The sequence below is a fragment of the Doryrhamphus excisus genome, chromosome 11 (assembly GCF_030265055.1).
Source record: "Doryrhamphus excisus isolate RoL2022-K1 chromosome 11, RoL_Dexc_1.0, whole genome shotgun sequence".
In the NCBI taxonomy this organism is placed as follows: Eukaryota; Metazoa; Chordata; class Actinopteri; order Syngnathiformes; family Syngnathidae; genus Doryrhamphus; species Doryrhamphus excisus.
In genome coordinates this window covers 13,594,181-13,618,676 of record NC_080476.1, presented here as the reverse complement: position 1 = coordinate 13,618,676, position 24,496 = coordinate 13,594,181, and the positions used below count along the sequence as shown (strand labels likewise).

The following is a 24,496-nucleotide window of genomic DNA, read 5'->3' as shown; positions in this document are numbered from 1 at the left end:
GTTGCAAAATAACTCACAATGGAGGCAAAGAACCCTGATGGGGTTTTGTTTTGGTGCTGGTATGTTGGTCATGCTGGTAGCTGGTCTATACTGGTCTGGAGGCTGGTAGAACCAGCGTACCAACACCAGAACACAACATATGCTGGTCATGCTGGTAGCTGGTCTACACTGGTCTGGAGGCTGGTAGCTGGTCTACACTGGTCTGGAGGCTAGCAGCTGGTCTACACTGGTCTGGATGCTGGCAGCTGGTCTACACTGGTCTGGATGAAGGAGGCTGGTTGCTGGTCTACACTGGTCTGGAGGCTAGTAGAACCAGCATACCAGCACCAAAACACAACACATGCTGGTCATGCTGGTCATGCTGGTAGCTGGTCTACACTGGTCTGGAGGCTGGTAGCTGGTCTACACTGGTCTGGAGGCTGGCGTTAATTTCTAAAGTTTTTTTGCGTTTTCTACTATGAAAATTTACTTTTAATTGTTTAAAAAAAAATAATAAACCTTTATTCAGTTATTGCATGTTTTGGTTTGAGTCCAACCTTCAGGAACGGATTAATGACCCTAACCGAGGTTCCACTGCAAAGGGATGTAGTTTTCGCACGACTCCAAAATGATTCTCTGGAATTCTAAAGAAAATGTTTTTGGTCACAAATTAAACACCCGCTTATCTCGAACTACCCCCCCCCCCCACTGGCTGACGTTGATAGAAGCGTGTCATGAAATCAAAACCGTTGCGTGCACATTTTCGCATGACATAAAAGTGTGGCGAGCGTCTTGCTGTAAGGCAGGTTGTCCAAACCTTTTCCAGCGAAGGTCACATCGTGAAAACTGATAGGACGCAGGGACCATTCTTGCACCCGTCTCCTTTTAAAGCATTTAAAAAATTCTCCAAAAAACCCGCGAGCTCATCAGCGCACACGCCAGAGAGGTCTTCAAGCCGAGCGTCAATCAGGAGGAAGAGATGATGACGAATGCAAGTAAGGAAGCACACGCATTTCCTAAAGCGGGAGTGTGTTGATGGCCGAGGACCCGCAGTGGAGAACCAAAGCAGACCTGCAAGCATAGTCCCAACAATGACTCATCCAGGCTGCTCTTCCCACCCAATGTTCACACGTGGGCTTTTCCAGACAGATTAGACATTATACGCTCTCAGCTCACTACATTAGCGTCACTGCAGAGCCTAATGAGATCCTACAGAAGAGCAGGAAAACAACCTGAAAAGGTAAGAAAGGCCTCCAGCATTAAAGAACACAGACTTTTTAATGGCGTTCCTGTTCACAACGAGAGCATGATTGTCCATGATTGTTGCAAAAAGAAGAGTGGGGGGGGGGGGGGGGGGGGGGCGCCGGGACCTTCAGAGGTGCAGCACTCATGCAATATGTATGGCTTCTCTTGTTTGTGAGTGTATGACGAGCGTGTCCACCAGGGCTTTCATGGACGGATGAGGAACAAGCGGGGATGATTTGGACCTTGGAACGACAGGAAAAAAAAAAAAAAAAAAAAACTCGAATGGGCCTTCATCTTTTTTGGCACATAACGTTGTCGACGGGTTCTACTTTTTCTGTCATCTGAGATATAGGACCGACTGCGGCAGCGCGGCTGTGCGGACGCTCGGAGAGAGAGAGAGCACGAGCGTACGCTTCCAAGCTTTTGCAAAGCTCATTAATTAAACAGAAAAAGAGATTGCCACAGAAATCATTAATATTTAGCGGCAAAACACTTGGCGGCCACTTCATCTGCAGACAAACCATTTAGCATCTACAAACATGTCTGGTGGACGGATCAGATGCCGTGCTGCAAACCAAATATCCATAACAGTGTTTGGAGTAGGGGTCTCACGAGATTAAAACGTGATTAATCATAATCATAATTAATCATATTTAATCATAATTAATCATTATTTAATCATAATTAATCACAGGACCAACAAAAATGAACTCAGTGATTTTGCCATGTGCATGCGGGTCTGTTTTCCTAGTCTCTGAATCGGGTCTACAAGCACCGCGGCGGGCGTTTAACCCCGCCCCCCCCACCCCCCGTTGCTCAGTGTAGACCGCAGAGACGCCCGTCACACATCCTGACCAATGACATTCGCATTTTAACAGAAAAAAACAATCAGCTCCCAACAATTGGTTCCCAACGATGCCAAACGGCTCCTATTGTTCATTTCAAAGAGCCGATTCGTTCGTGATCGACACGTCACTATAAAGTTTTATAGCAGGGGTCTCAAACTCAATTTACCTGGGGGCCACTGGGTCTGAGCAAGGCTGGGCCGCATCAGGTTTAAAAAAAAAAAACAAAAACGCATTGATTAAAAACTATATATATATATATATATAAATATACAAACTTTTTTTTTTGGTTCCGATTTTCTACAATAAAAGCTCTGATAAAACATTCCACTGTTCTCAAATATCTTACTTTTTATTTTTCTACACAAAATAAGATGAAAAATAAATAAACAAATCAAGAATAAAGAAAATCAATCACAGTAATAAATAAATATAATAATAATAAAAGGGCAAATAATAAAAACGTAAGAAACCACATATAGTTGGTGGGTAGACAAATGATTTTTTTCAGATTAAAATGAACAAAGCATTATTAGAGCCCTGTAGACATGACAAAACACGACTATAGTCACATTTATACTCTTTTTATTTACAACATATTGCGCAACTGCAGGGTCTTGAGACACATGCTAACTCGCAAACTAGAGAGCTAGCGACCTTCAAGTTATTTCCTTTCAACTAAAATAGCCAAAAACTTACCACTTCCACACGGATAGGGAGGATAACTATTAACAGTTATTTAACCTTTAACATGAACATTAATCAAACGTAATAATTTTTTCTGGGTACATGATACCATACAGCATCCATATCAAACTTGCGCGGGCCGCACTAACAAACTTTCATATCAAGGCGGGGGCCTCAAACTAGTGTCGGGCCGCGTGTTTGAGACCCCTGTTTTATAGGAAGGATTAGTGCTTCCCTTTAGTAGGATCCTGCAGTCTCAAGACACGATGGCAGCGCCCCGGGGCAAGATAAGGAGGCCTCGGGAACTTGGTCCAATGGGACTCAAAGCGTTACAGTTTGGAGCAAGATGAGTGAAGAGTCTTGCTCCAGGGACACGAAGACCGTGGTGGAGGATCCAACCGCCGACCTTCTGGTTTCAAGGCACCCCCGTGCATTAAATACCCGCCTCTTTTTAGCTGTTTTTGTATGCTTACAACGAGAAAGACACATGATAGGCAACAATCCTTGAAGACGTGAGGTTTGTTTGAACAAACTAATTGTGAAGATGGCCGTCTGATATGACAACAGGACGGAAATGGTTCACATCTTCTACATAATTCATGACCATCTACATCTTCTGTTCTTCCGCACACACCCAACCACAGCCGTTTATACTCGCCAGGCACTTCATTACATAGACTGCCACAATTTAATGAGATACAAAACAAGAGGAGCACAAATAGGAGCACAAATACCATCCCAGGAAAACAAAAGGCTCACCAAACTACTCGCTCCAATCTAGACTGAAAGACTTGAGAGACTTTATATTTTCTTAGAGAACAGACACCCTGACATAACACCCCTATAGTCACCATTACACTCCTATTACCCAATATAGTCGCCATAGTAACTGAACTCATGCTTGTGCGTGTTACCATAAATGTGTTACGCTGCTAGGTGAGTAGTGGCCGGACAGGAAGTGACCTCGGGGGTTCAGAGATGAGTTTTAGCTTTGTAGTAGTCCAGGCTTTGTGCCTGATGTGGGATCATACCAAACCTTCAATAAAAGCCTTTTGGTCTGTCATCAAGTCCGGTGATTGATTGCGTCACATTATTGGCACCTAGTGACCAGTGTAGAATACGACATGTCTTTGAACGCATCTTTCCAATGCCGTAAATGTAGCCATTTTTATGATGGGAAAGGGCTAATTTAGGCATGACAGTGAAGAATTTAGGAGCAGCGAGTCAACCTAACATGCTTATGATACGCCTCAGATGGCGAGAGCGGAAAATAAACACAATTTGATGATGAACGAAGCCCGCACGAAAACATCCACGGCGGCATCAAGAGCCCTGAGCCGACTGACTCCTGATGAAATAGAATGAAAAATGTGAAATTGGAAGAAAAAGACGGGCAGACGGGGAATGAAAGAGAGAAAAAAGCAGATGGAGGATTGTCAGGTCAGGACTTAAAACAACTCTGCTGCCACACAAAGCATATTAAATGAGGAGGAGGCAGCCTTCAGGGTTTTGGACCACAAATGAAAATCCAAAATTAAAGAAAGTTGGCCTGTCATGGCCGTGCCCAGGCTGCTCTTACGTTCTTGCGGCAGCGCGTCGTGATCAAACTACTCTATGGAGCAAGTACCAAAAAAGGGTAGCTTGCAATAAACAACAAAATTAACCAATTAAATTTGTATAAATACAAATAAGTAGCAAGACTTTTCAGAAATATATTAATAATTAGTCAAAAATTACTCTTGCATGTGCTAGCATGCTAACAGTTATCATGCTGGCAAAAACAATTAACATATTTTTCCATTTTCATACCCATAAATTTTCATTTCCGACACTTAGTGCTGTCATGTGTTAGCATACTAAAAGTTAGCATTGCTAGTGGTATTTCTGATATTGGTAAAAAAAATAATAATAATAATTTAAAAAAAAAGCCAAAATCGAGCTTCTCTGGTATTTTCTGAATTTATTTTGATTATTTTTTATTTATTTATTTATTTTTAATTATTTAATAATAATTATTATTATAAATTATAAATAATTTATATAATATTTATTACATTGTATTAATATAATAATTTTTGAAGATTGTTTTACAAAAAAAATCTATGACAAATGTCATATAATAGGGGCAAAAGCAGGCTAATACTACTAATAACTTGATAATAATTATAAAAAAAATTATATAATAATTATATTAATATAATAATAATAATAATATTTAATAATAATAATGGTTATTTTTTATTGATGTTTTTTACAAAAAAATCTATGACAAATTTCATATAATAGGGCAAAAGCAGGATAATAAGCAAGCTAATAAGCAGGCTAATACTACTAATAATTTGACAATAATAATTATTGTAAATTATAATTTATATAATAATTATTATATTAAATTAATATAATAATTATTTTATTTTTGTTATTTTTATAGATTATTTTTTTTACAAAAAAATCTGACAAATTTCATATAAATATAATATATATCATGTGCATCTCCAGGGGGCTAAGCCCCCGTTGTCCTCAAAACCTAGTGACGCCCCTGCTTGGCATATTAGGATTGGTCGATGTTTGCCTTGTCCCAGCACTGGCAACCAACCCTCCACCAGTGCCGACATCACGTCAGAATAAGGAAAAACTGCACATAGACGACCTTGAAGGATCCATTAAGCAAAGTTTCAGTGATGTTTGCACTTTAAGAAGAGTAAAATAAGCCCAAAAGTCATTTTGACATGAGTAATGGCCTGTCATACATTTCCAGAGAGTGACGAAAGAAAAAAAGTAAATGTAATTTAGTTGTTGAAGGGACATGTTGTACTAATAGACTCTGCAGCTTTCATCCGCCCGATATGGAAAACGCGCTCATCTGTATCGGGGGAAATGATTGACAGCTGGCGTGGTACCATATGGGCTCAGGCGGCGACAACCGGCGCTGAAATACCACAGCAGGTGCTTTGATCAAAGCGACTTCCTATTTTCATCACCACGCTTCGGAGGACATCTGCATAGCCGCTTTGCTCAAGGGAGCGCTGACACAGCAGGCCCAGCTAAGCAACACAAGTTGGAAACGCACACATGCGCACACACACACACACACACACACACACACACACACACACAATATCAACTCTTTCAGGCATAAGAATGAAAAAGCCAAAATAACTCTCTCTGATGGGCGCCGAGATGTGAGACACTTTGAGCGAGTCCTGCATGGAGGGAACGTGCATGAGTAAATATTCGGAAGTTGCATTTGGAGTGGGAAGTACTACAAGGAAGTCTGGTGGGAAATTCCTTCACATTCCCAATTCCCAAAGCTGCAACTCCAAAGTGTGCAAATGTCTTCAAAGCTGAGGACCAGACAACGTGTCAACTTTTATTTGGAATCAGTCCTACACAAACAGTCCCTTTAATGGTCATTTGGAACTTTTATCAAGCCTAATGCCAAATCAAAATAGAATGGAACCTTGGTTAGCGTTTTTTCAGTTAACATCCAAAATGTATGCAAACATTTTGCCTCGGGTTGCGTATACAGTAAACCTCGGATATATCGGATTCAATTGTTCCCACTGGTTTTGTCAGATATAAGCGAAATCCGTTATATGCGTATACCGGAAAATGTCCGTTTTACGCATATATCGGATTTATATCCGGTATATGCGTAAATCGGATTTTATCCGTTATAAAAAGACACTTCCTTGACTATGTTTCCAATGTACCTGGACGCGCAGGCAACGCTGCAAACGCTGCAAATGACGTCGTATAGCGGCCTGTCACGATTCGGCGAATCGGAGCGCCACGATGCGGCCATCCGATATATGCGAGGGAAATTTAATGGAAATACATTGGAACGGGACTGGAGATTTTGTCCGAAATCCGTTATAAAAAATCCGATACATGCCATTAATTTTTATTGGAAATGCATTACAGAAAAATCGGTTCTTTTTTATCTGTCCGTTGTGAGCAAATTTCCGATATATCCGAGTCCGATATATCCGAGGTTTACTGTATTTTCAGATTAGCCGATTGGCACACATCTTTCAACTTTGTAGTTCCTCGTTAACGGTCTCGTGAACGATCTCGCTAACACCGTAAGACCACAAGTCTCTGCTTTTCTTATGATCTGCGTATCAATTGCAAAACTAGAAAAAACGTTTTTGTGTGAACAGTTTTGAGACTTGTGGCGTAGCTGCGTTAGTTGGCAAAGAACTACACAGTCAACCCCTGATGACATCATAGATGTGCAACGGAGCCAACTCCCAGTTCCTGATTCCATGTATAAGCAAGCCAACAGGCTGCCAACCAGGACATTTTATCATAAAAATACATGAATTGGACTAGTAGATTTTCTATGTTAACCAAAACACACCTTGACCAGAGTGTACACTAACTGAGGTTCCACTGTACACACTTAATGATATAGTTAAGTCGTTCATCGAGTCAACCCTTGGGGGTCCCCAAAGACTTTTTTGTCTTGCAGGTGAATTTTATTTGCTCATAACTTCATATCGCATAGTTTTCCTAAGATGCTTTTTTTCGTGATAAATCAGAAAATTCAAATTTTGCATTTGTTCATTGAAAAAAAGTCCATGAGTACCATGGCTCTCTCTCGACTTTCACGTCCCCAAATAAAAAAAACCCCAACACGCAAGTTTGCTGTTGGTTCAGAAGAAGCAACACAAACATCATGGATTACTCCAAAAAGACCAAACTGCATGGCTCATATTTCTCATATTTCTTTCACCAGCAGAAAAACAAACCAAAACAAAAAACGCTGCTTCAGGCATTTTCCTTTTTAAGCCAAGACCTTGAAAGTCCCAAAGAAGCATGTTCACTGTAAAATATTTCTTATTTTATAGAAGCCCCCCCCCAGCAAGAATAAACAGCAGGCCAAGGAGGCACCAAGACAATTGGAAGACAATTGGCTAGGATTTGAAAAGTTTAAAAGAACAATACTGTAGTACTGGAGACTGTTACTCGTAGTACTAGAGATTGTTTCATGAGACCAGGATTAGACTGTTGTTGGTAAAACATATTCCACCGACTTCCTCAAGAGAACATCACTGGTGGAAGCTAAGAGGATGAGAAGCCTTCTTCAAGGACACTTTGGATATCAGAGTACATCGATGGAGTTCCATCAGGACCATGGCGGTCGAGTGGTTAGCGCGCAGCCCTCACAGCTATGAGACCCGAGTTCAATCCCACCAGTCCATATAAGCAGTAGAAAATGAATGAATGAATGAAAAATGGCAAAATGAAGTACTAAGAGAAAATATATGGTGCATTCGAGGACTTTGTGGTGATATGTAGTACTCTACACTGGTCACTTGGTGTCACTAATGTTACATTAATTAGTTACATTAGACAGTAGCAGGTAATACTGTACAGAAACAAGAAGTACAAAAGGAACAAGAACACGGAACTTAAGTGTTGTAGGTCTTATTTTTCTCGTATTATCTCTAATATATTGCATAATACAAATGCAAAGGTGACTGTAGGGGTGTTACTTCTTGTCTAGAGGGCTCTAATGTTCAACAGTCTCTAGAACAGGGGTCTCAAACTCAATTTACTTGGGGGCCACTGGAGCTAGGGTCTGGGTGAGACTGGGTCGCATCAGGTTTTCCAAAAAAAAAAAAAAAACATTTATTAAAAACAGAAAAATGAATAAACTTTGCTTTGGTTTCGATTTTCTATGAGAAAAGCTCTGATAAAACATTCCACTGTTCTCAAATATCTTACTTTTTATTTTTCTACACAAAATAAGATGAAAAAGAAATAAACAAATCAAGAATAAAGAAAATCAATCAATCAGTAATAAATAAATAAATATAATAATAATAATAAAACGGCAAATAATAAAAACCACATATAGTTGGTGGGTAGACAAATGATTTTTTTCAGATTAAAATGAACAAAGCATTATTAGAGCTCTGTAGACATGACAAAACACGACTATAGTCACATTTATACTCTTTTTATTTACAACATATTGCGCAACCGCAGAGTCTTGAGACACATGCTAACTCGCAAACTAGAGAGCTAGCGACCTAAACGGTAGCCTTCAAGTTATTTCCTTTCAACTTAAATAGCCAAAAACTTACCACTTCCACACGGATAGGGAGGATAACTATTAACAGTTATTTAACCTTTAACATGAACATGAATCAAACGTAATCATTTTTTCTGGGTACATGATACCATACAGCATCCATATCAAACTTGCGCGGGCCGCACTAACATTAAACTTTCATATCAAGGCGGGGGGCCTCAAACTAGTGTCCTGCGGGCCACATTTGGCCCGCGGGCCACGTGTTTGAGACCCCTGCTCTAGAAAGTGATAGGAAATATATCAAATCAATAAGGTGAAATGGATTTATCACGGTCAGCTTTAGACCCAATTAATAATAAACGATAAACGAGGAACATCTGCAGCGTGGAGGAGGTCACCCAACCCAGATCTGTGCTGCACAAGCGGACCAAAACTGCATGAGAGACGGGTCTTGGTCTGCGTTAGTGAACTCAAAAGTGGACGCTAATATGAAAAAGTGTTAAAATGATGATGACAACCATGCAGAAATGACAAATATGGAAGCGAAAATGCGTTGGAAGTGTTGTTGAAGTATATTTTAGGTGATTTTTATGAATTCTAAACTGGTAAATATAGCAGAATTACCAACATCTTCTTGGTTTGGAATATTTGACTTACATCACGGAACGTTTTTGCTTTGGGGCTTTGGTCCCATGAGAAAAATCCCAGCCAGAAGACAAAGTGATGCGCAAGTTTCTTTGCGAGAACATACACGGCCATAAAACGTTCCAGTCCTCCCATTACTTTTCCCATTACAACAAAAGCAGCCAACCACAACACTTGAATTAAAGCCTCCATCGAAACCTAATTAGAACCTTCATCTTAAAAGCGGGTCTTAATTAGCAAGACCACACTATGATGAATGTTCTCGGTACCGCTGTTAAATACCCACGTTGCTTTGCAAAGACACACACACACACACACACACACACACACACACACTGGAGCAGCCAGTGCAATGGTTCCTGACCACTAAAAAGAGCATGCCTATGAAAAATGCATGAAAAGAGAAAAGCTGGCCCCTTTAGCACACACAAATATCCCGCCTGCTGAAACATTGATGGCATGGCGCAGCAGTGGAACCACCGGAGAGCAGCGTCATGCTAAAGTAGGGGAGGGGGGGGTGGGAGCAAGTCCACGGCTTTTTCCGCCCCCCCCCCCATAAAGCGACACTGAGAGTTGAGGTGAACATTTAAGGACCCGCCATCGTGGTCTTTCCACTATGGGAGTATTCCTTTAACACCGTGTGTGTACACTCCCTGGCATGTCAACATGTCCGCCAAAATGACCATATTTTTATTTCATATTGCAGTTATTGATTATTCTTGTGTGGCGTATTTGTGTGTGCTGACCTGAAGCCATCTGCATGTATCCCGCCAGGGTGCAGATCCTCCTCTCGCATCCTCCGCTGGGCAGGAAGATGGTGATGATGGCCAACAGGGAGCTGACGGCGAGTAGAGCGCACCCTCCCGAGCACAGCACTGCGCTGGTCTGAAGTACAAACACACACACACACACAGTTGTATCAGTTTCATTGTGTTGGAGACATTTGCAGACACGTTAATAAAATGTCATTCCCGGGATCAATGATGTCTGTTTTTAGGTTGAGGCGCGCGGTGTAACATGGCGGGTTAACGCCCGGCTCAGCGGGATCGAACAACGGGCTGCCGTCAACACTCGCTGCACATGTGCTTCATCACGAGGAGGGAAACAGACGAAGGAAGCACGACTACATTTGGGAAGTGCGTCGCCGCAACCAAAATACACTTTGTGTTCAGTGCAAAATAAGACCTAACAGAATGAAATTAGCATTGTAACCAAGACATGTAAGAACTATAACTACAGTAAACCTCGGATATATCGGATTCAATTGTTCCCACTGGTTTTGTCCGATATAAGCGAAATCCGTTATGCGTATACCGGAAAATGTCCGTTTTACGCATATATCGGATTTATATCCGGTATATGCGTAAATCGGATTTTATCCGTTATAAAAAGGCACTTCCTTGACTATGTTTCCAATGTACCTGGACGCGCAGGCAACGCTGCAAACACTGCAAATGACGTCGTATAGCGGCCTGTCACGATTCGGCGAATCGGAGCGCCACGATGCGGCCATCCGATATACATATGCGAGGGAAATTTAATGGAAATGCATTGGAACGGGACTGGAGATTTTGTCCGAAATAGGCGAAATCCGTTATAAAAAATCTGATATATGCAATGAATTTTTATTGGAAATGCATTACAGAAAAATTGGTTCTTTTTTATCTGTCCGTTGTGAGCGAATTTCCGATATATCCGAGTCCGATATATCCGAGGTTTACTGTAACTATAACTCGTATAAGTCGTTTAAGTCGTATAAGTCGGTGTGCTAGCGATTTGCTGGACATGAGCAGAGGGAGAAGAAGTGACTTCCTGCCTTGAAAGACAATTTCATTAGCTGGTTCCGTCTGTCTAGCATGTGGAATACGGGGGTGGTGGAGAGGGGGGGGGGTGTTAGCAAAGGGCCGTGACATCGGTGGCAGTCATGCTGATGATTCTTTTGACCTTTATTTGTGGTAGCGAGCGGAACATGTGTTAGATTTACACCTTCACCTCACGCCTTACGGAGCAATGTTCCCATCTGGGTTCCACAGCATCGAGCGGGCGAGTGGGCGCTAAGCGTGTTGCACAAGGGCACCTTGCAGTTCAGCCAGGAGAGAACATGAGCAGAATGGTAATACCTTCGGAGAATGTGGAAAAGTTGCCGTTTGAAAATTGCGTCATTCGGCTTCTCCTAAATGCTTCTATGAAGAAGAAGCCAAAGCTAAATACGTATATGCTATAAATGCTATAATATGCTATAAAATAATATAATATGCTATAATACCATAAGTAACTGCATGAAGATACAAGTTGATAAAACAGCACACTTATAAAAAAAAAAAATCCATTAACGTCTCTGCTCTTTGTTCTTCTGCCTTTTCTCGCTACAACGTTACTCATGAAAGCTGAGGAACGTCGCCCCCCCCCCCCAACCCTCCCCCCGCTTCTCTCAATGCACATTAAGACTCCATCATGTCTCATATCAGCAAGTGGAGCCCGAGTGGGGGTGAACATGTGGGCCCCTCATTAGAAGCGCCGTGCCGCCATTAAACGACATATGCAATTTTTATGTATTTTATGAATAAAGACAATAGGAACCAATCAACATGTACATCATACAGGACATTCTCATTATTATCGGGGGCTTCGTTCCAAGCCTGCAAATGGAAAAAAAAAATCTTTATTATCATAAAATGTTTGTTTTCTTGTTGAATTTTGTTTTGGGAATGCGTAGAGGGCCAATAAAAAAAAAAAACATCCATGGACCGTAAACTGCCCCCGGGCCGCACTTTGGTCACCCTTGTAGCAATTTCACTCTCTACCTCATACGCTCGGTAAAGGTATTTTTGTGGTCCTCGTCACCAATCAACCGTCAAGATGTTCTGTACAAGGTTCACTTTGCAGCAACTATGATGCGTTCAAGGACCACCAAACAAATTGTGACATCTCAACAATCAGTGGAAAAAAGAAGCATAAAGACATAAACATGTGCAGTGATGCAACAAGTAAATGAAATAATACAAATACCATCATAATAAAATATTGAAAACCATGACAGATTAGCATTAGCATTAGCAGTAATCCCTCGTTTTGGGTGGTTAAAAGGTTCCAGACCTGTCGGCTAAGTAAGATTATTGATTTATAAATGGAATATTTTCATCGTTATGACATAGAAAACCTGTTTACAATCTTTCAACAGCATTAGAGCTCTCTAGACATGAACTAACACCCCTAAAATCGCCTTTACAGTTGTATTACCTAAAATACTTGACATAACCAGGGAAAACAAGCCATTTGAGATAAAGAATGAAACGTAGTAAATGTGTTTTGAGTGTGTGGAGGACAGGAAGTGGTGTCGGGGCTTAAGGCCACATCAGTCGGCCATCTTATTTGTATATAGTAATGAATCATAATAGAATCATTTTCACCTGCAATAAAATCTTGCTGTTGCGGTGGTCAAGTGTGATGCTTGTCTCACCGAACAATTACTGACCTCTAGTGACCAATGTAGAGTACTACATTTACAATTTCAATGCATCTTCCTGATGTGTTTCATTTAGTCATTTTTATGTTTGAAAATTAATAATTTAGGCAAAAATGTCAAATGTGCTAAAATCTGCATTTTAAAATATTGATTAGGCAATATTCAACCACCAAACAGCATAATTTATCAATGAATATGTTTGATACGTTCATGCTGTGCTTTGCTTTTTCTCCTTTTCTGGCCCAAAATGATTTTCTCTGTAAAAAAGCTTGAGCCTGAGAAGCAATGCTCGACATCGCCACCTTCACACTCGGCCTCGATGATGCAAGACTTGCACTCCGCCACCCAGCCGTGGAAGCTTCGCCGTGGAAACTCTCAAAGTCACTTTGTTGCTCGTATTTATTCCAGACGAAGTTTAGAAGTCTGTAATTACTGAGTCAGCGCCGCATGCAACCTCCACTTTGTCCCTTGACGCCGATGCTCTCACGTCTTCTCCGACTACAGTCAGTCATGTGACTTCAGCCACTGACTCAATCCATGAAAGGAAGCCACGGTTCCAGTCTTCCGTTTCATACACCTCTGTTTCTCTTATTAACCAGCTGTGGCCCAATACTTTTGTTGGAGTAGGCGTACCTGAAGGTTTCATGGGATGGTTCCCCTTTGGGAATCGATTTTTCCATATATTTAACCTCTTCCCATTGACTGTCTTTTAATATGAATATGTTCCACTAATACATATCTTCATTGTTTTTTTATATAGTTTCTTCTCAGTTAGTGTATGCCTCAGTTAATGCACGGTGTACGCCTCAGTTGGTGTACGCCTCAGTTGGTGTACGCCTCAGTTGGTGTACGCCTCGGTTGGTGTATGCCTCAGTTGGTGTATGCCTCAGTTAGTGTATGCCTCAGTTAGTGTACGGCGCAGTTGGTGTATGCCTCAGTTGGTGTACGCCTCAGTTGGTGTACGCCTCAGTTGGTGTACGCCTCAGTTGGTGTACGCCTCAGTTGGTGTACGCCTCAGTTGGTGTACACCTCAGTTGGTGTACGCCTCAGTTAGTGTACGCCTCAGTTAGTGTACGCCTCAGTTAGTGTACGCCTCAGTTAGTGCACGCCTCAGTTAATGCACGCCTCAGTTGGTGTACGCCTCAGTTGGTGTACGCCTCAGTTGGTGTACGCCTCAGTTAGTGTACGCCTCAGTTAATGCACGCCTCAGTTAATGCACGCCTCAGTTGGTGTATGCCTCAGTTAGTGTACGGCGCAGTTAGTGTACGGCGCAGTTGGTGTACGCCTCAGTTAGTGTACGGCGCAGTTGGTGTACGCCTCAGTTAGTGTACACCGCAGTTGGTGTACGCCTGTTAGTGTACGCCTCAGTTAGTGTACGCCTCGGTTGGTGTACGCCTCGGTTGGTGTACGCCTCGGTTGGTGTACACCTCAGTTAGTGTACACCTCAGTTAGTGTACGCCTCAGTTAGTGTACGCCTCAGTTAGTGTACGCCTGAGTTGGTGTACGCCTTAGTTAGTCTACGCCTCAGTTGGTGTACGCCTTACTTAATGTACGCCTCAGTTGGTGTACGCCTTAGTTAGTCTACGCCTCAGTTGGTGTATGCCTTACTTAATGTACGCCTTAGTTGGTGTATGCCTCAGTTAATGCCATCCTCAAAATCTTATAATATATAATATAATAGATTGTGGCCGCACTGTGTCCGAGTGGTGGGCATGTAGGCCACACAGTCAGGAGATCTGGATCAATTCTCTGCTTAGTCATCTCTGTGTGGAGTTTGCATGTTCTCCCTGTGCGTGGGTCTTCTCCGGCTTCCACCTCACTACTTCCTGAATCTGCACTCTGAGCATCGTTGGAGTTGTAGTTCTTTTAGCAAAAGTGAGCCACATCGACGTTTAAGCCGCAAAGTTGGGACTAAGCACTGCTGTTGGTGTGTTAAGGTGGGCAATGAAGTCTAAAAAGGGCGTCACCCTCATTACGAAGATGTTACCTGCCCAGTATCACCTTAAAGATCACCTTAAAGCACTTGTTGCAGGAGGCTGCTTTCATTTAGCACCCAAATGAGTTTAGCACCTACAGCTACTTCCTGTGGAGGGGCCACCATGTTGATGATCAAATATTCTCCAAAGCTGCCACATGCAACCCTCCTTCTTTGGACGTATGGCGAGACCGAGTGGCGCTGTGTGTGTGTGTGTGTGTGTGTGTGTGGCGGCGTAAGTGCTCCTGAATGTCACATCCTATCTGCAGTCTGTCCCTGAGGCCCAAATGGACACTCCATCCACTTGTCAGGTGATTAATCTCCACTCCTGCCTCTCCCTCATATCCTCGCCATCCCGTATTCCAGTCGGCGAGTGAGACGTTTGCAGGCGAGTCACACACGCGCAGACGCACGCGCTCATAAGTTGAGCGCCAACTCAGGTGAAGATCAATAAGACGACACATACATTATTCAGGGCGCTGCTTTTTGTTCTAATACACTCGCTGGTGTGAGAGGAACTAGCATGACAAGCAGGCTTTGAACCCTGCAGCTTGTACACTCGTGCTAATTTATGGCTTTTAAAAGAACTACAGTTCCCATGATGCTTAGAGTGTCATTTCAGGAAGTAGTGAAGTGGATGCTAATATCATGTTTGGACTTGGGCATCAATCGGGTTTTGATCAAGTGTAAAATTAGTACAACTTGTGCTTCCACTGTGAAAGCAGCATCTCATGACTGGCAGCACAAAGTGGAGGTGGCATTGCAAGGTTTATAGCGTGTCAAATAATACAATATACCCAGTTCAGGGAAGGCTGGACTACTGCGTGACGGACAAACACGCCAAATGTTGTCTCTAACAAAAAACAGCGTTGATCAATGCAGTTAAGTTTCCATGGCTTCTCTTGCCCCCCCCCCCCCCGATTCTGGGAGGGAGGGAGTACTCTGCTTTCCCTCCAATCCTCTTTAATGAGATCTCCACCTCGTCAGTCCCAATTGAGGACACAATTAAAATGTTATTGCACCGCGTGGTGGAATTCCTGTGTTCCTTTATGTAATCAGAAACGTGAGCGTTCCTTTACGACCCAAAGCAGCTGCACGAGTTTTTGTGCGGCGTTATTAGCCTCCAACAAGCTCCGCCGTGTGTTTATGGCGGGAAAGCAATTATGTTCCTCCATGAAGGAGCTGTGTCTACTTAGAGCGTGTCGTCTTTACTTTTATCTGTTTTTTTTTTATGTTTATGTTGCCGTGAGAGGTTGTCGCTGCTCGTGCACGATTCCGTGGCGCTCACGGGTCAAAGCCACCCGTTATTGTCTGACAGGATGAAGATTAGCCTGCGTGTTTAAATCCCATTTGCCTTGCACCCGAGCTGCAGCTGTTGCGGAAGGGGGTGGGGGGCAGTCCCAGTTATCCACACATAATTACAACCCATTTAGGGGGCATTTGCACCCAATTTGACTCGCTCGGGGGCATGCCAGGGCCGCTGCGGAAAGGTATGGCGTATCGTAAAAGTTAATGGTTATGAGTTGTTTCATTAGGACCCACACGCGCCATATTCTCTACAAATATGGACAATATGAGGGGATGCTGCATTCATGCCGTATTTTGTCAATGTGTACACTGGCGAACATTAAAAACAACAATAGGTAGTATCCTACATTGGTCAGTAATTGTTCGGTGATACAAGCATCACACTTGGCCACCGCAACAGCAAGATTTTATTGTAGGTGAAAATTATTCTATTATTATTATTCATTACTATATACGTTCTTAAGCTTTTTTATAGTGAAGCATACCCACCAAAAAATCATTTTTGGCCCGAAAAGGAGAAAAAGCAAAGCACAGCATGAACGTATCAAACCTATTCATTGATAAATTATGCTGTTTGGTGGTTGAATATTGCCTAATCAATATTTTAAACTGCAGATTTTAGCACATTTGACATATTTTTGCCTAAATTAATAATTTCCAAGCATAAAAATGACTAAATGAAACACAACACATTATGAAGATGCATTGAAATTGTAAATGTAGTACTCTACATTGGTCACTAGAGGTCAGTAATTGTTCGGTGAGACAAGCATCACACTTGACCACCGCAACAGCAAGATTTTATTGCAGGTGAAAATTATTCTATTATTATTCATTACTATATACGAATAAGATGGCCGACTGATGTGGCCTTAAGCCCCGACGCCACTTCCTGTTCTCCACACACTCAAAACACATTTACTACGACACATACGTTTCATTCTTTATCTCAAATGGCTCGTTTTCTCTTGTTATGTCAACTATTTTAGGTAATACAACTGTAAAGGTGACTATAGGGGTGTTAGTTCATGTCTAGAGGGCTCTAATGTTGAAAGAACAGGTTTTTGACGATGAAAATATTCCATTTATAAGTAAAGAATCTTACTTTGCCGACAGGTCTGGAACCTTTAACCACCCAAAACAAGGGATTACTGCTAATGCTAATGCTAATGCTAATCTGTCATGGTTTTGTATGAAAATTGGGATATGGCCAGTTAGCATAAACATATTATAGTCTTTAGTGTTGATCTCTTTGTGAGGTGGTAAATGTATTAAATTGGTGATAAAATCTCAGCCCCCCCCAGATAGTAAATAGTAATTATAGTAAATTTTTAGTAGTATTTATTTATAGTAAATAGTAACTGTAGTAAGTGTAGTCAATTTATTTATATTACATTTATTTATTTATGTCAACACACACAATATTACGGAAAGTCAGTACCTTTGAGTACTGCATCTGATTGGTACTGTACTGGTTAAAATGTGGAAGATACCCCCCCCCCCCCCCCCCCCCCCCCCCATCAGGGCCCTCAGCCCTAAAAAGGTTCGGACACCCCGGCTTTAGATCAAGCACCATCCTCCTCCTCAGCATCTGAAAGGCTGAATACTAAAAGAGGCAAGAACAACAACAACAACAACATTTCTCATGTTTTTTTCCTCTTTATCTTCCCGCCGAGGGGGGGGGGGCAATCAGCCCCCAAACTTGCTCCCGCCGCTTCTTCTCCCCCTCACCTCCTTTATTATAGATCACAAAGGTGGATCAGACCAGAAGAGAGGATCACATAGCCGGTTTGAAACGTGCGGGATCCCTCGCGGCTCGGTTTAATGACGACGCCCTGGGAGGGAACCCGTCCACAGATCTATTCAGATCTCATAATAGGCTGCTAGGATGCTAGGATGCTAGGATGCTAGGCGGCTGCCGGGTCGTCAAAAGGCAGAGGAACCTCAGGCAAGGTTTCTCTTCGCCTGTCTCTGCAATTGAATTATTGCGCAACTGATACTTTCATGTCCTCCTTCTCCTTCTTCCTGGCTTTCAAAGCAAGTGGTGATTATAAAAATCATCCAAGATCCGATAGCGGCGACAAGACAAAGAAAAGGAGGGAACGTGCGGCCCGGCATCATCGCCATCGCCTCGCATCAGACGGGCGGGAAGTACGGGAAGATGAGATGAAAGAGTCACGGAAACGCAGTGGAGATGTGAAGGAGAGGCGTGGAGGCGCACTTCGCCTTTCCTTTGTCCCGCCTGGTGTTGTCATAACAACACTACAGCCCACAATGCGTCTCGCGTCTCGCAGCCGCTGATTGATGCTTCAGTGCACTTAGTCCCGTTCGCAAGCGGCCATTTTTATAGACGCACGCAACCTGGGGTCAATCGCATTCTTACACACGGACCGCTCAACACAACCTAGCCTAGCATGTACCTCCTGGACCTGGGGTACCTCCAGGGAACCCACACAAGAGGGCCCCGGGTCCGAACCCTGAAAACCAGAAGGGATGCCAGGGACACTTTGAGATTTTTGTCAAGCAATGCTATGCTAAGACGTTCTATACAGTACAGTAAGTTATTATTATTATCATTATTATTATTATTATTAATAATTATTATTATTAGTAGTAGTAGTAGTAGTAATTAATGATAATAATAATATTAAGTTGTTATTATTGTTAAGTTTTTACTATTAATAATAATAATTAATAATTGATGGTAATATTAATAAATTGTTATTATTTATAATAATAAACAATAATATTAAGTTGTTATTATTGTTATTATTTTATTATTAAGTTTTATTAATAATAATAATAATAATAATTAATAACTAATGATAATATTAATAACTTATTATTTATAATAATAATAAACAATCATATTAATATATTATTATTATTATTAAGATTCAGGATTGAAATGAAAGCAGGGGGATAAAGGAAGCCCAAACTTTTAATCTAATTAATTCTCATACTTTTCATACGTTCCAATCATAAACTGTATAAGGTTCCTAAAATATTGTGACAGGTCAATAACAAAAATTATTACTTAAGCCTAGAAAAAAAAATTATCGTCCAATAAATATTTTACAGTAAAATTCATTTTAAAAATTATATTTTCAAAGATTAATCATATTTTTAATGACCTCTCATGGCCCACCTGCAGTACCGCCCATGGCCCACGGCCCACACTTTGGGAATCACTGCTCTCCAGTCATCCCTCCGGCCCTTGGTTCTACTCCTTGGACACGTCTGGTCCATATTGTTGATTATTGAATATTATCTATTCATTAGAGAATATCTATATTAGAAACATGAAGGCAGTGTAGCATGATGTCGCTCACTGGACTAACAATGCTGGCCTTTTTTGGGCTTCTATATTGGCCTCCTAAACAATCCTGAAATGATGCAGACACCCACCGAGTACTGAGTACTTGGTCCACTTCTGCACAGAGACCAACCATGTGCAATAAACCATGACAATTAATTATCTCAACTATAAACCCGCAAGTTCGAACCCCAACCCTCCTACAAAGTTTCTATTGGCTGTCAGTATACATCCTGGAAGTACTTCTGCTAAGATACACATTCAGGTCACACCGACGTGCTAAGACCCCCATGTACTTATCCCCTGGGTCACAAACCTTGGGTGTCCCGGCATGTGAGTCTGCCCATCATTGTCTCAATAGACACAATAAGTGTCCCTCTCATTATTTTCAAAGAACTTGTCTCGTCTCGTCTGTTCTGAGGCCGGGAAATACAAGGAACCAATCATATCTCCTTTTAAGGATGTATCCATGTCGCGGCGCTTGAGTGGCCCCGCCTCCTCCACCTCACACGGCTAAGTTGGCCGCTAATGAATGCACGATGCGCACCAGCGCTGCGCCGGAGTGCATGTTTCATAATTCATGCACATGAAGTGGAAACGCTACTTGTGCTTCCTCCTACTCTGCTCCATCTCATCAGCGGAGAACGCGGCAAACTCCCCGACCCTGCGGCACGCGCATGTCAGGTCACATGACAAATACAACGCCATACGATGTAATACGATGCACATCTTCTCCCCAAATTCAGCTGAGGAGACGACGAGGAGACGCTAGCACGCCACCTGCGTTACCGGCTTCTGGCTGGTGGTTGCATCACTTTGATGAAGTACCACTTCCCTTCCTGGAGGGAGGAGCCGCATGTTGAGGAGTCTGGCCAACAAAGCCCGAGGGTACGATGATGCAAGGCGGCCTAAACATCCTCTCTTTCATCTTACGTGACGACGGCGTGTCGTCCTGCAGCAGGTCGCCAACATGATGATAATAATCATCACTTGGAATCCATAAGATGGCGGCCAATGTCAACTTGTGTTGGAATTGGATGAAAGGAACATTATAACCTTATGAAAAATACTCAAATTAATTTGTGTAAACAATAGAGGGGTGTGAAGTGTAAAATAAGTATGGCCGCCCTGGAGTTTAACCAATGACCAATGCTGGGAAAAGCTCATGGTCGTCCATTTTTTTTTTTTTTAAACGTGAGGGTGGAGCTACATCAGGGACGTCCTAACTTTTGCCAGGGTGGGCTGCTTGCTACTAGCTTGACATTGACCTTCCCCTCAGATTTCTGATCAACATTTGCAAGAAAAGCAACTGTTGTAATTAGAAGATTCACCCCCCCCCCACCCCCACCTTCTCTGTTCTGTTGCCGTTGTTCACCTACCAGTGATGGGAATAAGGGCGTTTAAATAAACGTTCCGTTATGCTACGATTGGCTATGGTTTAGTAAGATGGCGTCTTCAGCCAATCAGAGAACTTGGGTGGGCGGGTGCTTAGCGCACAATCATTCATTCATTCATTTTCTACCACTTTTTCCTCACGAGGGTCACGGGGGGTGTTGGAGCCTATCCCAGCTGTCTTCGGGCGTGAGGCTGGTGGCCAGCCAATCACAGGGCACATATAGACAAACAACCATTCACACTCACATTCATACCTGGAATGGCTAATTAACCTAGCATGTTTTTGGAATGTGGGAGGAAACCGGAGTACCCGGAGAAAACCCACGCATGCACGGGGAGAACATGCAAACTCCACACAGATATGTCCGAATTGAACCCTGGTCTCCTAGCTGTGAGGTCTGCGCGCTAACCACTAGACCTCCGTGCCGCCTAGCACACATCCAAAGTGTCAGTTAGTAGATACAGCATAGCAAGAGATGGCGAGGGAGGAGGACCCAAAGGGAAGTACAGACACTACTTGAGGTTAGGGTTAACCCTAACCCTAACGTTGAGGTCAAAGGTCAAAATGTACACGTTGAACGTACATAATCATACTTAATGTCCCCGAAAAAAAACTTTGTCCACGTCTTGTATGAGCAACTCAAACCTACAGAAACCTAATGGGGGGATGTAATGCAATAGTTACTTACTGGTAACTAGTTACTTTTGTAGTGGAGCAACTCAGTTACTTTTTTGTAGAAGTATAACTAAATATAAGTAATGACTTTTTAAAGTAACATGCCCAACAGTGGCTACGATCTACAATCATGTGATGCATTAACTTGCATGGACAAACATTCACGCCGATTGACAGTTTAGAGTCACAATGCATGTTTTTGGAACACCCATGCACCCACGGGGAGAACATGCAAACCCGGGCCCTCAATATATTTGTTTTTCTTAGTAGCAGATCTTCTTCTTGGGAGAAGGTCCTACTAGGCCCTCAGCAGATATCACAGGTTATCATAAATCCTCTGCCAAAAATATTTGCTAAATACAAGGATGAAGGGACTTGAACCAGTCATGATGTGCTATATATATCACTATATTGACACTTACTATGGTACACATTATAGCATTGGATGCTCATATCACCGAGTACTTTGGTATGTGACAAAAAAATACTACTAATAAAAATAAAATAAAATAAAATTACATAAAATTAAATAAAATAAAATTAAGTAAAATTAAAATTAAATAAAATAAATACAATTAAATACAATTAAATTAAAAAAATAAATTATATTGAGAAAGCAGGAAGTGAACAAATGTAACAGTTACTGATTGTAAAAGTACCAGATGGAGGGGTAGGATTTAATAAGCTTTGCTTCTTCCTACTCCTTTTGGACATGTGGAACTGGGAACTGATTATGGGATGCATTCAATTGTAATCTGATGCATGTTCAAATGAAATTAAACCATTACCATTACCATTAATTGTCCGACCCAACCTCTACCTTTCTTGACAAAAGAACTGTCAACAAAAGACACACACACACACACACGGGATTTGTGTACTTTGTCTGAAGCTACTCCGCTCAGCGAAGGATTCAAGCTGGGAGTTATGCTTGGCAGCATCCCAGGAGCTTTACAGTTTGATCTTCGGCGAGGAAACGAAAGCGGAGCATATTAACCAGACTCTCTGCACTATAGTCATCAGGAGGAGCATCAGGAGGAGCATCAGGAGGAGCGTCTCCTCCTGCAGTGTCAGCACGGTGATGGAAAGTGATTTCAGATTTTCTAAATGAAAGTTGTAAATTGTTTACCCAGTCAACAGGGGATGTTTTACCTGGGAGTGTACACACACACACACACACACACACACACACACACACACAGAGAGAGCCATAAAGGGCTGCGATGCAACAAGCCGAGAGTGAGGAATCATTTATCTTGGAAAATGGAGCACGGCTCCCGGTTGAATCGATACATAAACTAGCCGTAGGATCCACGGAGAAGGCAGCGGAAGTGACAGGCTGCTTAACAAATGGAAGGCGGCCCCTGCCCGAGTCTGCTGACTCAGCATCTTTTCAAGCGCCGTCGCACCATCCTTAACCCCCCCCCAGGAGACGACGACGACGTGCGGAGCCTGCCAGGTAACTGCTGATCAGAGCTTCTGCATCTCACCCTGGCTTCATGTTGGTGACGGATGGGCCACAAGATGAATGATTGAAACATTCCACGTCTGAACGCCATCAGTCAATTCTTTGTGGCTGACCCCCCCCCCCCCCACAACTTTCAGTCCACTCCCCTCCGATCCATCAGTGCTGATGAACACATTACCCTAAATTTCATTCATGAATTATTCATCGGAATAAGTGATACCGACAGCACTCATTCCGTCCATCAATAATGTAATCCCTCGTTTATCACACTTAATTGATTCCAGACCTGACTGTGATATTTTTGATAAATAAAATCATAAAAATAATAAATATTAATAATAACATTCCTATTACTCAACATAGCAAATAGAAGAATGTAAATGTGTTGGACAGGAAGTGATGTAAGGGGTTCAGAGTTGAGTTTCCTGTTGTTGTGAGTTACGGCTCCAACACAATAACCCGTGTTATCGTTTTGATTATAGTTGTTATTATTACTATTGAGAGTCAATTTAAACCTGCAATAAAAGTCAACTTTGGTTTTCATCTCACTGGAAAATTACTGACACCTAGTGGCCAATGGAAACTACTGCATGCTTCAATGGCGTATATTTGTATTCTTATAGAGGAAATAACATGATTTCCATGTGAAATCAATCGACTGTTACAGCGGACCAACACAACCACACATTTTCATTTCTTTTGCGACGGCGGCCATGATGTCACAGCCGCAAAGGAGGGCTGAAACAAACGCAGACGGCTAAAACAAAGCAATCCCAAATGAAATTCATGAAACGGAGAAACGGCTTCTCTCCGCTCGTACAACTTGTTCTGCTTCACTGAGAGGTGAAATGACTTTCCCGGCATCTGGCCGTGTTCCTGCACCGGGAGGTGTTCCTGGTGCAGGAGGTGTTCCTGGTGTTCTTCACATCCAAGAGATGGTCGCTACCGGCACGGTCAAACGCCATCACTCATTCGTTATCTGGCGCCGCAATTAAAACCAGCGTGCCTCAAAGCATACTACACACAGTACTGTATGTAGTACATATCGCTCTGTAATGGTAAATGGGGTAGCCATGAGTTTCGCAGTACTGTATGTAGTACATATCTCTCTAATAGTAAATCGGGTAGCCATGAGCTTTCCCAGTACTGTGTTTACTTCAGGAAGTTGCAACCGCTGGACGCAGGGCTACAGGTGGAAGCATTCCAGCCGACTGTTGTGATTTTCCAATGGAAAGTAGAATTCCTTCTTTATAAGTGGAATATTTTTATAGTTGGAATATTCTAAAGCTGTTTACTACTTTCTAAGTAGGCTTTTTTAACATTAGAGCCCTCCAGGATGAAATAATACCCCTATAGTCAACTTTAGACTCTAAATACTGAATATAGCAGACATAATAAGATATAAATTTAAGTACTTTGCAGTACTGGTACACCTAGTGACCAGTATA

The 24,496-nt window shown here is 42.2% G+C and overlaps 1 protein-coding gene across 2 annotated transcripts in view; it reads right to left on the bottom strand.

Moving 5' to 3' along the window:
- Positions 1-24,496, bottom strand: part of LOC131137944 (LHFPL tetraspan subfamily member 7 protein) — a 73,378-nt gene that overhangs the window by 47,111 nt on the left and 1,771 nt on the right. For both annotated transcript variants that reach the window (XM_058086421.1, XM_058086422.1), the window contains exon 2: positions 10,191-10,329. In XM_058086421.1, the coding sequence (XP_057942404.1) occupies positions 10,191-10,329 (139 nt within the window). The remainder of the gene's footprint in view (positions 1-10,190; positions 10,330-24,496) is intronic.